Here is a 15,380-nt window from a genome sequence, read left to right on the forward strand (position 1 = left end):
ACATTTAAGAACTAGTTTAGTGTTACTCGAAAAACGTAAGCTCTGCATGTACCCGAGGCATGTTTTTCTTTTCCTTGTACTTAATATACCCATATGGTTTAAATTAGGTTTAATTATTGAACTATATATTATACCTTTAAAATATTGATAGGTAACGTATATTTTTATATCCTTCAATTATTAATTTTGCGATTACACTATAGATCCCTGATACAATATGCTACCGTTTTTAATTACTCTAATTAACTATGTACCTGTTGCACCTCAGCCGGGATCTATTCATTAGTAATTTCCTGTTGTTAATCTACCTTTACGCACTGAGAAGACGACTTGATTAATAATTATTATTCTTTGGTCTTTAGTCATACCTACTACCCACTCATGGGCGCTGGGAGAAGAGTGCAAGTAGGTACTCGTGCAACCCCCTGTCCAGAAATAAATCCCAATAAATATAAGTTACTGAATAAATGTGCTATAATATGAACTATCGAGCACAGAGGATTTTTTTTTATTAGAGCATTTTCAAAAACCCGCGCGATTTGTATTAGAAAAAAAACTTTATATTATGTAGCATAATGCGTAGGTGCAAATGCACCTTCCTAATACAAATCTTGGTGGCGTCCATGTACCCACTATACTTTAACCAGTTTGTAAAAATTCATACACTGTACATACATACAACATATTATTACCTACATAGATACTATTTTTTGTTTGTACTTTACAGTAGCCTTTTGAAATATGTAATGCCTATATATGTACAGGCCACAATCAGTGCGTACAAACCAACACACCTTGTTTACTTACAAGGCAAACTGGTTTCAGACAAATTCGGTAATATTTACCTACAGCGCATGATTTCTTATTAAGTGCCAGTGCATTTTAAGCTTACTTTATTATGTTTGTGTTATATAAGTATTATAATTATTATATTGTTTGATGGAAATGCTGAAAAATAATTCTTTAGACTATCACGTATCTTGATCATTAATTTTATATGTATAGAGTTTGCCACAGATGCTTATATTAAACCTAAATGTCTACAAAAAGTGGATAGGTATCAATACAAATACTGTTCAATGTTATAGAGACGATTTCTTATTTTTTTATATTATTACTAACGTCCCATGACATGATAACTAGGTAGGTATAACTTCTTTTCCAAAAAATCCTGTTACATCATTATATTAGTTCCATACACCCACATTTAGCTCTCAGAGACTACTGCTAGTGTAAATATAAATTATTGTCGTTAAATTTTGTGTACAGTTCTAGAAACAATATAAACGGAAATGATAAATCATGATATTCGAACATGAATTCACATTTCAAAACCTCTTGGCAAGTTTCCTTATTTATTAAGTTCAAGGACAACACTTAATGTTGTTACTAATAAAATCAAATGTGTGAAGCAAGAAGTCCAAAATTATTTAGCTAATTTACTCAATAAATGAAACAAAATATTTGTAACAAAAACCATGAGAACTAGCAAATCACAGGAATTTAACTCAAATAACAGATTACGTCATTCTATACGCTGGCAATAATGGACAAGATAGCCGACCGCGGTTAGTAGGTTATCGGAATATCGTGTCTTAGAACTATGTCGAGCTTTCGCATTTAGTCGGTTGTTATACTGTCAGTGTAAATCGGAACTCTGACGGTATGGTGTTTCTCTTAGATAAAATCATTATTTTCTTATAAAATAATACGTTATTGATACCTAAACTATGTTTCATGTGATGGCGATTTCATTCTTGTGTTGTGTGTGATTATATTTTATTGAATGTTGTTAAAAAGTTACCGTTTGAATGCGTTCCACATCGCAGAATATTCCGTGAGAAATATTTCTACGGCATGAGCTCAGTTTCAACGATTTGCGGTGATAATTGTGTTAAATGATAAAATACAGTTGACATGCTGTATTTCAGGTACTATTTTAGCTATGAGAATTAGAATTTTAGTGATATTTTGTATAAATAACTTCTAAAGTAGGGTACAGTCAGAAATGTAGGTTTCTAATCAAGGCCAACCATGGCATTGTAATTTGCCGTCCCCAGAAAATAAAGTTGTAAAATGCAACATTTCAAGAATGTAACCGTTTTTTGTCAAATTCTCTTGTAATTTATAAACAGAGCATAAGGCGAGAAAAGAAAGGTGTTTTTTTTTCCATATGAAACCTTTTTTTTGTACATATTTTAGAGAATAGAAAAATAGTTTAAAACTTGACTATTTCTATAGTTAAAGATGTGTTTCGTTAAAATTTTATTCCAATTGGTTTTAAGCTACCATGTATAAGATGCTTTTCAATTTATTCCTAACAAGAGGTCTAGTTTCCATAACAGTCACAGGGGATATGCTTGAACATAGTTAATCAAGTGGAATATAGTGATTGTCTAAAAATATTAATAATACTCCTTGATACACAGAGAACTTTAAAAAACTCTTAAAGTTACATGTAGTTCATCCAGTATGATTCAGGAGTCCAGAATTGCTCCTGACAAATGGCAATGGGCTTGCCTTCTAACAGCACCTAACTTAACTTCAGAAATGTGTGTTACACCTCTGCCTACCCCTGAAAACTCAACCTAGAACCATGCTGTATGTATGTTTATTCAAAACGGAATAATTTGTTGCTTATATAATTTAATGACATTGGAGTTATCAGCATTAACATGATCAAACAATAAACAAATTATTCAATGTTATTACAGGAGATTATTGATAAGCTATCAGCAGTAAATATTATTGAACGATAGTAAACTGATGTAGATATATAGCTATTAGTTTAAACATGTCATGCAGGCGTCAGACTCGTCAGACTGCTCTAATAGGGAAAGATATACATCATATTTTCTTGGACTGTGTGTATAGTATACATAAAAATATTGATAATAATATAGGGGAATTTAATAGTGCATTGCGTTGTCAGCTAATGTATCAAAAGGGGCTAGAGTTCTGGTTAAATAATAATTTATAATTATAAGGGTAGTGTGCGGGATCAGATGAAAGTGGATGCAAGGCGTGAGGTAGTCATAACATATGACAATGCTCTTTAAACAAGCATTCAATATACACATTTAAAAAATATATACAATTTTCTGAATACTTATTATGAACTATGAGTTCAATGATTTAAAAAATTATATGTATACCTTACAAAAATATGACGCTAAGCAAATTAACCTTATGACCGTTAAATTGTTTTCGATGTAATCAGAGTAGCTTACATTGCATTTCCATTATAATAATGATTAGGTATTTTTTCAATGAAGTTAAAAATCATAAGAACGACTCAGTAGTTTATTATGTACACACATTCACACCTTTTTAATTTCTGGTAGGTGCAATGCACCCTCTTTCATCCCTGAATATTCTGTCCCATGATGTGATGTATGGATGATTTGATCTATTGACATATTGATCACATATTCAAGACTCCGAATTGATACTGAGTAGAAAAACCCATATCAATGTACCCAAGTCCTCAACACCACAGTCCTATCTTACTACAACTATGCCGCTGAAGTTGTTTATTATGTATTTGCTATGAAACTTGTAAATAGTTCCCCTGTATTTTTATCTTAGCTTTACTAACAGATGGCGCTATGGTCAACTAACTTAACATAAGACTATTGAAGTGTCATTTGATCATAATGATTAATAAATATAACTAATGATAATATTATTGGCTTTGTGACATTATTTTCTGACATCAGTAAATAAGCCATGTATAAATTTATTGTCAATGTAAAATTACTGAATCAATATTTTTACTGTTTTAGAATAAAATCCGTAAAATAGTTTTATTTCAATGACTAACATTTGCGTTACATAAGAAATATTAAAGAAAAAAAAATTAAAGTGACTTACCTAGTACATAATATTAAAAATGCCGTTAGAAATAGAATCTACCACAAATATAGAGTAGGCTTATAGAATCTAGAACATTGGGTGCGGAAATTATAGAATATAAAGGGATACTCAGGTGGTGTAATTATCACGCACAGGCATGATGTCATTGTGCCGAAGCGCCGCGCAATGGTCGTCCTCCAAACGATTCCAACCGCTTTAGTATTGTGATCACATCTGAGGCTGTGTGACTGTGTTTCTCGTGCCCGGTGTTTTATAAAGATGACGTTTTAGGCGGGATTTTTTGACGTTTTTAGTTATATTGTAAAACGTTTATCTTTTGTGTATATATACCATGTTTAGTGAATAAAGAAATATAATGTAAACAGATAACTACCCACTTTCCAATCATTTCTATCAACTAGGTTAAATTGACAGATCTAGAATAAAATACAAAGAGGGTAGACCTACGTATTATTTGTTTACCTATACTTTATTATCTGTCACTGAATATGGTACATATAGTTAGCATACAGTACAATATTGAAATCGCTTTACGTTTATTGTTATCACAGTGACTACACGAAAATGTCTTAGCAAAAAGTGACTGTTAATAAATAGTGTGTAGTGTGAAAGGGCCGCCATGGCGAACCAAAATGGCGGCGCCAATTTTGGCGCGCTTATTCAAGGCGCCGGAAGACAATTGCTAAATCAGGGCGGGCAGGCGTTGTTGAACTATGGCGCTCAGGCCATAGGAAATATCATCAACGAGGTGTTTCAGAAGAAAGAGGTTGAGCAGAAGAGGTTTTTGCCGAGCATCAAGAACTATAAAGTGGTGAGTATGAACTGTCAATGCATTTTTTTTAATGTTACCTCTGTGGCTACTGGTCCTTTGAGAGAGACGTTTGGTAGCCGAATTTTAAATTGTAATAAGTTATTAATCTTGGAAACATTAATAACAAACAAAAATATATTCCGCAAGCGTTCTTTCAGTAACTTCAAATCTAAAGTTTTTAGATTTAAACGCAGAAATTACTCTGTACTTGCCACCAAATAATTAAGTATTATTTAAACTTAAATGACCTCGGTGTGGGCGTGGTATTTTAACAACCAGTCTTTCTACATGCATATTCCTCCTACGTAGTTTGTTGATCTAATGTTTTTTATAGTTTCTTTAATGACGGTTTTCCAAGAGTTTTTACTAGAAATCACGTTTTCAATACCTATTCTCAGACATGTTGCGCGACAATGTTATTTACAATGTATATTGATAATTATTGCTAATTGTTAAAACTGTGACTAATGTTAGTTTTAGAGGTTGCTATCGCGTTTTAGTAAACGTGAAATATTTGTCCAATGACGCACAACGCCCCTAGCGGATTATTGTGGCACTATGTTTCAAGCAGCCTTAGAATTCATCTATGTACTATCAGTTTGAATTAAAAATTTGGAGCAAATTTAAATAACTAATAAAATAAATAACCAGTTGCTAGAATTTATTTAAATATTAATATGTTAAAGTAAATTTTTAGTATAATAGAGAATATCTTAAGAAATCTCTCCGTAAACTCCAGGAGTATGCCATTAGACTCGCGTGTTTACGTTTTAAAAAAGCCATCCTATTTACAGCATAAACAATCATTATCACTGTCGAAGCGTTGCATAAAATTATTCAGGAAATAATCAAATGTATACAAAATATTTAAATTGTTAAATGTAAATGATTGGTGCGAACACAGACTTTATTTGTATAAATAATATATTTTATATCAACCCGAATAGCGACCACCGTACGCAAGGTGTTAAAACCCGCCATGGTGGCCCACGTAAGTGTGTCGCGTTCCGGGATCAGCCCGTGTTTATCAGGTTCCAACCGGCCGGCATAATTGTGTCGACTGTCGAGGGTTAATCATCTCTCGTCAGTCGACATTCTATTGGACCCAACTCCACTTACCATCAAGTGCAGAGGGGTCATTTTGCCGTGCGCGTATAAAAAAAGAAATTTCGATGACAATACATTTTGCGAAAAACCTAGGGATTAGCGGATGTCTGCTCGAGTCAAAAGTTCACGCTAAAATGATACTTGTTGCAAATGGGGAGTGATTCAGCCATGAGTCGGTTTTCTGTTTTAAGTCTGACCTGTGTATTAGTGTGTTGACCTGTTCGTCATTATTGAGCGATCCTCAACTTATTGAGTGATTTTTTTTATTAATAAGAACTTTGCTTGCAACTTGGTAATGTTTATATATTCTTACATATGTATAATATATTTAGGACCTAATTAATGTTATAAGGCTATTGAAAAATCAGTCCCAAAATAAATCATCTTTAGCGTGATATTTTCCCGATCTATACGATATTAGAGAGGCGAGATAGGTCGCCGTCCTGTCTGGTATCAAACCGCAATGCAGCTCAAGACTGGCAATTTACCAATATTATACCGGGCGAAATGGTTTTATATCTACATAAATATATTATAAAGCTGAAGAATTTATTTGGAGGCGCTAATCTCATGAATTACTAAACTGATTTTGAATTTGGTCAAAACTCCTAAGTACTATAAGCAACTTTTTTCCCGGGGAAATATTAGAACTTTACATATTATGAAATTGGCGTTTTGTCGTACTGGCCACTTTGATCTGAAATATCTCCTCTTTGGTTAAGAATTCCAAATTCAAATTTATAAATGCATTTAACGCATCATATTAATTTGTAATCAATACAATTTGAAAGACAATAATTAAAAAGGAACATTTTGGTAGTCTAAATGTTTTTAAAAAGCCTAAAATCTATTTTTTTATGGAATTTTTCGTAAATCTTTACGAATACGTACGTACACATGCGCTGAAATTGTGTGGAACGAATGCTCAAAGCCCTTTGCTCGTGGGAGGCCGTTAAGAAATAATACGCCGTTGATGTCATGAAGAATTATTTATAATAAAAAAATATTATAAATCCAGTTCAAATCAAGGAAAATATTTCATTGTTTCCTTCATGTAACATACATATCTTGTGGTAAACGCGTAATGACCCATCGACAAATTTGTTTAAACAACACTAATTATTGCAGTGATACATTACTATTGTTAGTTTAATGACATATTGCATGAGTAACGGCAAATACAATTCAGATAAGACTTTGTCTTCTGCAAGAGTGTAATCATTGATGCGTTCCGGTTTAAAATACATAACAGCCAGTGTAATTACTAGGCATTATGAGACTAATCGAAGGCTCCTAACGTATAAAAAAAAATCATTTACATTTTTTTTATCTGTTTGGTAGTAGACAGTGTGTTACGTACACGAGTACGTCAGTGGCGTAGTTGTACACGGTGCGAGTGCAACTACCTCGCTGAGGTTCTGGGTTCAAATCCCAGATCGGGCCAAAATAATTGTGACTGGGTTTTTCCATCTTAAAAATTACTCAGTTACAGCTCGAATTTATGAAATAGGTGGTGTTTGTAACCTCGTGCTTCGGAAAGCACGTAAGGCCGTTGGTCCTGATCTCTCTCTCTCTCTGGTCATGTCGGATTACTGTCTCACCGCACTATGAGAGTGGAGGAACAAAGAGTGCACCTGTCTATTGCGCACACACTTGTGCACTATAACATGTTCTGCGTGGCTGATCTCCCTTGAGATTAGCCACCGTGGCCGAAATTCGGTTAAGAAGGACCATCGACAAGGGTTCTGGATAAACTTATCAATACCAATTGTACGTATTATTCGTTTTCCAAACCTTCCACATTCGGGTAGACGCTATTATCAATGAGTGCCAATGGGTGTAACTAGTACTTACTGAGATAACGAAACGCCAAAGGAGTGAAAATCGCATTTTTTTTCAGTTTCGATAGTTTACTTAGGGCTATTAGGGAATCGTAATATCTATAACATGACACAAATGAGTCCAATGGAAAGTATTGATAGTGGTTTTGATGTGGTGGTTTTGTCGAAAATTACTGGTCAGTAAGGATTTCTTTTTTTTTTTTCAAATCAGTTCACAAACTTATGTACCTCTCTCTATATTGACGGTTGAAAGACTAAGGGACTTAGGCGATTTTGTATTTTTGAAAAATTTTAACTAGGTTAAAAAAATCATAGAAAATCATGCTTATTTTAAAATAGGCAAAAAAAATGCCTTTCAACCGACTATATATATTTTCACAAACAATAATTATTAGTGAATTATTTTAACTGATGTTTTTATAATAGAGGTAACTAAGGGGGGCTAGGTTCCGCTATTTCACTATTTTACTATACATAGCTGGCACCCCGGTGTCAGTAAAGCTCAAAGACGTATTTTATTTTAGAAATCGTCCACATTTTTAGCAGTTAGATCTTGTCCCCTGTTAAGATGTTAAGAATTGAGGACAATACTTTTTATTAGACAACTGAGTATCATTAACTTCAATTACGAATGATGTGCATAAAATTATTTTATTTATTTGACTAGCCAACAATTGTTTACACCAATACAATTTTAAAACGGATTAAATCAATATGACTAATACCTAAGTGCAACAATTTCTTACAGGCTAATTCCACATCCACAAAATACATTAAAATAAAATTATAATATTAACAATAATAGAATAATCATCACGTATAAGGCCAACTAATTATAATAATACATTTATATAAATAGAATAAAATAGTTCTTTCATTATGAATGGCGTTCTTGATACCATCACAGTGCATTTTACTATAACTGTCGTGAATTATGAAACCTTTTTATGCTTCGTTCTAAATCACAGCGAGGGATGGCAATTCTAGATTATCGAAGACTTTCTCATTTGTATATAGACGACTTAACACCATCAACTAACATGAATACATTCATTATCATATTTATTACATTTACATAAATGTTTTATACATCCGACTAGTTTGCTTGCATATTATGATTCATTTTTAATGTCAAGTTACTTACTCGCAATGCTACCTCTAATGGTGTATGCCAATTTCTTGACACTCTCGTGATAGATATTGTCTTGCTCTACAAGTATCGTAAGCTGGTTTAAGAAGAAGAATACTAGAGTTTCTTTCTCGTTCTTCTCTGGAGTAATTTCTTTATATAAGGTTATATAAGATTGAACTTAAATGTAGATTAGCAGTAGAGTTCAAGTACGTAAAATTGGTCGAAATCTAATGTTCTACCTAAGGTCCAATTTCGAATAACATTAAAATTCAAATCCATCGCTAGCATTTCCTATATCATTTAGGTTTACTAACAAACATGCAGCGCGTAATAAAAGCCATACAAATAGTGGTGCAGGAAATCTTACGTGAGAATAGATTAGTATGTGTATCGATGGATTTAAAAATAACTATCGGTAAACACTTGGTCTGTGAGATGAGAATGTAAAACGAGATGCATTCTGTACAGCGAACAGGCATGTTCAATGGCGGATGAGAAATAAAATAACGAGCATGGTTGAAGAAATCATTGCATAACAGATATAAATATGTAACGTGTTTAAAACATAGTTAAGAAAGACTCCGCTTGTAAATAAATAAGAGCAAGCAGAGATATATGAATTTAAAAAAGAAGCCAGTTCACTACGCGTGAGTCTAATGTGCAAAAATTGCACTTGATTTTTACTTACACGAGTGTCATGGTTTAAAATACATTTTGGTTAAAATATAAATTTAGAGATATGAAGTGCTATCACTGTACCATATTTCATCTAGTTCCGATCAGAGGTATATGCATTTACTTTATTAACAGACATCTTAAAACATCATTTATTTATTTATTTATTTATTTGAACAGCCAACAAAACATACACCTTACATAGTTTGTTTTTTAACAATTCCATAAGTAATTGCTACAGTGCTGTTTTAATTACAGGCCGTCACAGCATGAACATATTAAATACATAACAATAAACAATTGGCTGCACCATAAGTGCAGTATATTCTAACCCCCTTATTCATAAACGTTTTTTATCTAAGGACGGAGTAAAGCTGTGATAACAAGCCTATTTCTCAGTGCCCAACGGCACTGAGAAATAGACATAGGGCCGTTGTGATTGGTTATTATTGTTGTATTTCAATATTAGCCAATCACAACGGCCCTACGTCTACGCACTGCGAAGACTGCCATGCCGTCAGCACTGAGAAACAGACTTGTTATCACAGCCTTACTCGGTCATTAGATAAAAAATGTTTATGAATAAGGGGGTAAATATAAGACTGAAGATAAAACTAAATTTAGGTTACAACAAGCGAGTTCAATATTTTCTTTTTGAAGATAGAAAGCGAATCAAGTTCAATCGATCATCAAGTTTAGCATTTATAATACATATTAGTAAGATTGTTTGGTTCCATATTTTAGTGTTGTCAGGTTTCGTGTACTATGTTTCAAGTTTTTGGTGGGGACTAGAATATCTAGAAGTAATTGAAGCCAATGCTAAATTAATAAACTAAAACTAACAAGACGGAACATTAGACCATTTTTCGTTCCGTTCTACGCAGAAACTAGAGTTGAACAATGCAACTCGAGCATTATCTAGTTGAATGAGTTAATATGTAGATGACCTTGCGCTCATCGTACCACTTATCTAAAGGACCACGCCTGACTAGTAAATATTATATAAAACATACATAAACATAGCAACTCGCTTAACGTTCTCGAACGTCCCCATTAGTTTGACGGAAAGGTAAAATCAAAATAAACGTTCCACTCACTCCAGTGGTGGTAGCGACAACGCGTGCTGCAAAAAAAAGGAATTGGCAGATGTATATCGGGTACTTTTGGTCAGGTCCCATGTAAGAGGGCCTGAGTCGATCTTTTATCGTAGATGATTCCCGATTTCACATAGAAGAAACTAAGATAAAATTGTCTAGAGCACAAAGGATAAAAAAGGCGTATCATAATTTACAATTTAAATCTGAAACTGGACTTTTCATTTTTAAAAGCTGCATTATTTTTGAAAGTAGTTATTGTCAGTTTTTTTTTTAATGAATATAGCCAGAACAAACAAGCAAATGAACCGCTGAATCAACTAAACATAACAATTAAAACCCCGCGGTGGCCTTTGGTGCATTCGAGAGACCCTGGGATACCCTGTTGCACAAAGATAGCTGCCCGGAGCCGTCCCTGAGGGATTCCGCCTTGAAGCCCGTTTCAATTAGTATGGGATTAAGCCACCGAATTCCTAAAACGCTCTTGACGTCTAGAACATCGGGAGGTTAACCACCCGCGTTCTCTTTCGTCTCGGAGTTGCCTTATTGGAGTAGATGAGCGAGTAGATCCCCCCCCCCCGCACACTGTTTGCCCTGCATACCTCACAAATCCCCAATTAGCTAACAGCTAAAATCAATCAATCATCATTTAACATTTCAATATGTCAGCAACAGGTTTTTCACAGTTTTTGTCAACTTTTATTCTCCGTAAAATGACATCAGTATAGCGAAACGGCTTTGACTGATGACTAAACGTTTGAATTTACCGATGTTTGTCCATAGTGTGATAAAGTTTATTGCATCACTAGCTTATGCCCGTGGAACTACTTGTGTAATCTTGACATTACGTTGGCATTTTTATTTATTAAAAGTAGGTTACATAATATTAACTTTTATTCTACGTATAATGACATCGGCAAAGCCTAACGGCGATGATTGATAACTAAACGTTACCGACGTTATCGATAGTGTGATAAGGTACATCACTAGCTTATGCCCGTGGCATCGCTTGGGTGATCTTGAAATTGTGTTGGCATTTTTTAGTTATTAAAAGTAGGCTACATGTTAAATGTTAGGTAATAATTAGGTCCGTGTGAAAATATTCTTCTGAATTATTTCAATGGTTAAGAAGTTAACTTCGTATGAACATACATTGTCACAAACTTATACTATATTATTAGATTAGTCATGACGGTAACTTGGACTATATTATACTTTATCGAAATGCACTTTCCTGGAATATTCTTATCGAATAGAGAAGTTGATATACTGTTATAACTGACGACAATTTTATTTTGAAAATGACGCGATTATTCGATTACATATATAATAATTATGCAACATACCCTGAGAACTTATGAAACTTTTTGAAATATATCATTTCTTTAACTTTAGGTAACCTATACTTAAATGGTGCTGTTGTTGCCTTCATGATGTTTGCCTTCACCATTAAATCGAACGATAATAATAATAGTGTAACTAATAGACATAATAAGACACATTTCATGTCTCATTATGGCGAGCACAGTGAAATACCAAATAGTACTTTGCAATTCAAGGTGTTGGACAAAGTTTCTACTGTTTATGGGCGGTCATGTCGCTTACCATCCAACGAACGGCAAGCTCGTCTCGTCATTCAAAGCAATAAAAAAAACAGATAATTATCACAAGTTGAGGAGTGCCAGCTACTCCGTCATTACACGGGTTAATGGCCTGGAACGAATATCCCCACAGAGATATACGTATTGACAAACTGCCAAATACATGACGAATATGTTTTTGTATCAGCAAAACTAGACTCTAGTGTTGAACAGATTTCAACATTACTTGCAGCAATAAACAATTTGCTCCTACTCGTATTTGCGCTATTTTAAATAAACTGGCTACTTTAATAGTGTGAAGTAGTCATACGAATGTACTGAGGTCTTCATACGGTATCAGCCGATACGGTACCAGTGGTACGGGGTCCCCGAGCTTTGAGGTCCCTCTTGGCCCATACCTACATTAAATTAAACGGGCGCCTAGAAGTTCGCACTACCCTGAAGAGCCCCCAACAAATATAGATATAGAGCCCCTCTGGGGTAAGTACGCTACCGGGTCTTGGGTTCGAATTTTTCTTTTTTTGTTTAATCAAGCACGACAAAGTGAGTACACTGCACCTGATGGTAAGCGTGATGCGTCTAGATAGAGTATCGCATGGCAACAGATAACTATCTCATGCCATTCGACACAACCATGCCGGTCTACGGAGCTGCTTCTTTACGCCACGGCGGAGGGAGGTAAAGGCGATATTATCTTATTCTGCTTTGTATCAGCCTGGAGTGTGGAATTGTGCTCCACGAATGGCAAAAGGCTCACTCTTTTATACATGGGACCTAACATAGCTGACAAAATGTGAAATATGAATTACTAGGTGTTTGCTGCGTCTGCGTGAAAAGTCTTTCCTTCTCCAAAAGACCTCTAATCGCTGATGTCTTATCCTCTCCCTGTGACCGTCCTGAGCCGAGATTCGTGACCCGTTAGTGGGTCGCCCTCCGCATGGTCAATTAATTTATTCAAAGCGTTCGAGTGCCTAAAACACACCCGAAAGTCCGGGATGTTTGTATAAGCAGGCCCTGCCAGGCTAACAGGTATTGTCAGGTCAAAAAAAAAGCACTGTAGTGATCCAGGCGCCATCTGTACGACACCAGCGCCATCTATATAAAGAATCACATTTTAAAATACCATTTATTTCTATTAGAGCAAATTAACGGGATAAAAAGTAAACTATTTGTTAATTTAGGACATGGTCTATCAGTGTACTAAATTTCATCCAAATACGTTCAGCTATTTATATGTTTACTTCTAACAAACATCCAAATATTTTCGCAAACTTGATAAGCTAGAAAAGGGTAAATGATGTGAAGATATTCCTAGGAAAAAGGAGTTAAAGAAACGCGTGTGCGTATTCTAATATTTTACTTTCCCAGTCCAAACTAGACTTAATTTATAATATGTTTATACGAATTGACCTGGGTGAAGGTGAAATACTATTTTGTAAAACATGTATAATTTACGCCCCCATCTTCTGTATCAGTGCTTTAAATATGTTGTAGGCGACGCACCATACATACGGAAAAACCACTGTAGGTACTATGTTTGCAATATTTTCAAATTGTTTACGAGTTAATTTAACAAATATAAGCACCGATTTAATATTATATATTATGTGTTATTTAAAATTAATAATTGTATTGCATAATTAGCATTGGTAAAAAAATTAAAAGACAATATGGTTCCCTTTTTATTTACGTTTTGGGATGATGGGATTTTTCAATGAAAAAGACATAGATTAGTATAATTTAATTTGTACATCAAATATAACATACATCGATAACATAGAACCTTATTCGCGAGGCAGCGAAATGTGACTTACCAAACGTTTCAGTTGTACATGTCAAACGCCCTTGTTTTCAATCCCCGCTATTCAATGTGTTACACAGATCTAAATAAAATCAGTAACACGGACCGCCATGGGTTATGCGATCGTAAATCTACCACGTCATACAAGGTTGGGTTTCTGTTTCTAACTGCGAACTCACTCGACCTTCGTTACGATTAATTGGATGTAAACAATTTAACCACGGCATGGCCGTGTTGTGTAGTTAACATTTGGTGCTAGGCCTAATGCATTGTGTGATCTTTATACTCATTTAATATTAGAAAACACAGAACTACCTTTTCTTTTTTATATTACTGTAGATTATAATCAGTCTTAATTATAAACTTGTATTTATAAGAGGTGGTTAAGAATTGCTTAAATAGCTGTCAAAAACATCACCAGTTTTCTAGTTTAAACCTTATTAAGAGGCAAGATGGCGGGTTTTGACTTACAGCTGATCGAGTAAATTTGTGTTTTAACTAAGCATAGCTTTCTAGTTAGTATTAGACTGTATAGTTTATGCTCCGTGGTCTACTAATATCTAAACATGACTTGACTCCCAGTTCTTTTCATTGCTAATGTACATTCAATTACTCCATCTTCAGCAGCCTTGGACAAGGTTCAATCGATCAACAGAGCCAATTGTGTTTATTAAACTATCAATTACTGTCTGCCGCAGATGAAGAGGAAGCGCCGATAGTCTAGTGTGTGGGAAACGGACTGTCGAGACGAATGTCCGCAGGTTCAAATCCCAAGGGTAAAAGGGGACTTTTCGAAAATCAACTTCAAAAAGTTGGTTCTTTGTAATCAATCCCAATATTAGTATTTGCTCTGATCCCGAAGTAAATCAATTATAATTGATATGATCTATTTATTTAACATGTGACGTCATTGCAAATATATAATGTAAAAATAATGTTATTCTGATCAGGATGTTCTATTGAAAAAATTTTAACAAAAAATTTGATCGCCTTCAAAAACCAACCAAAATTATTTAACATTACCACAACTAATATAAAGGTCCTATATACTGGTCCAAAATAAAAAAAAGATTTTTCCAACTCGGTTAACAAATGACTGAGTTCTGAGGTAACAAAGATAAAAAAAGAACAAAGACTTCGTATTGATAACCTCCTTTTTTAAAAACGACAGTATTTAAATCAAAACTAATCCGCAAGGTTCACATCTACAATAGACATCTATTTTAAACTCTATACAGGATACCAATAACGCGAGGATTATTACTATAATAAAATTATTCTAAAGTTTCCGTTTAGTACAGTGGGGAGTCGAGACTCGCAAGATATTTCTGTCTCTCAACGTTTACGATGCAGCTTCCATTTCGACACGTTAATTACACTGGACGTATGTCGGTTTATTTGTTGAATTGAACTCGTTCAGCGACTAGACGGTCTGTTTTATT

General features: G+C 34.3%; 1 protein-coding gene across 6 annotated transcripts in view; it reads left to right on the top strand.

The window, feature by feature from the left end:
- The first annotated feature begins 1,552 nt into the window (after window positions 1–1,552).
- The window catches only part of LOC115454165 (calpain-B), a 61,562-nt gene continuing 47,734 nt past the window's right edge, over window positions 1,553–15,380 (top strand). For 2 of the 6 annotated variants that reach the window (XM_037438203.1, XM_037438219.1), the window contains exons 1-2: window positions 1,553–1,663; window positions 4,428–4,687. In XM_037438203.1, coding sequence (XP_037294100.1) covers window positions 4,496–4,687 — 192 coding nt within the window. In that variant the 5' untranslated portion in view covers window positions 1,553–1,663; window positions 4,428–4,495. The other 4 variants (XM_037438208.1, XM_037438214.1, XM_037438218.1 and 1 more) reach the window with 4 other exon arrangements.

This window comes from Manduca sexta, chromosome 2 (genome assembly GCF_014839805.1).
Source record: "Manduca sexta isolate Smith_Timp_Sample1 chromosome 2, JHU_Msex_v1.0, whole genome shotgun sequence".
Taxonomy (NCBI): Eukaryota; Metazoa; Arthropoda; class Insecta; order Lepidoptera; family Sphingidae; genus Manduca; species Manduca sexta.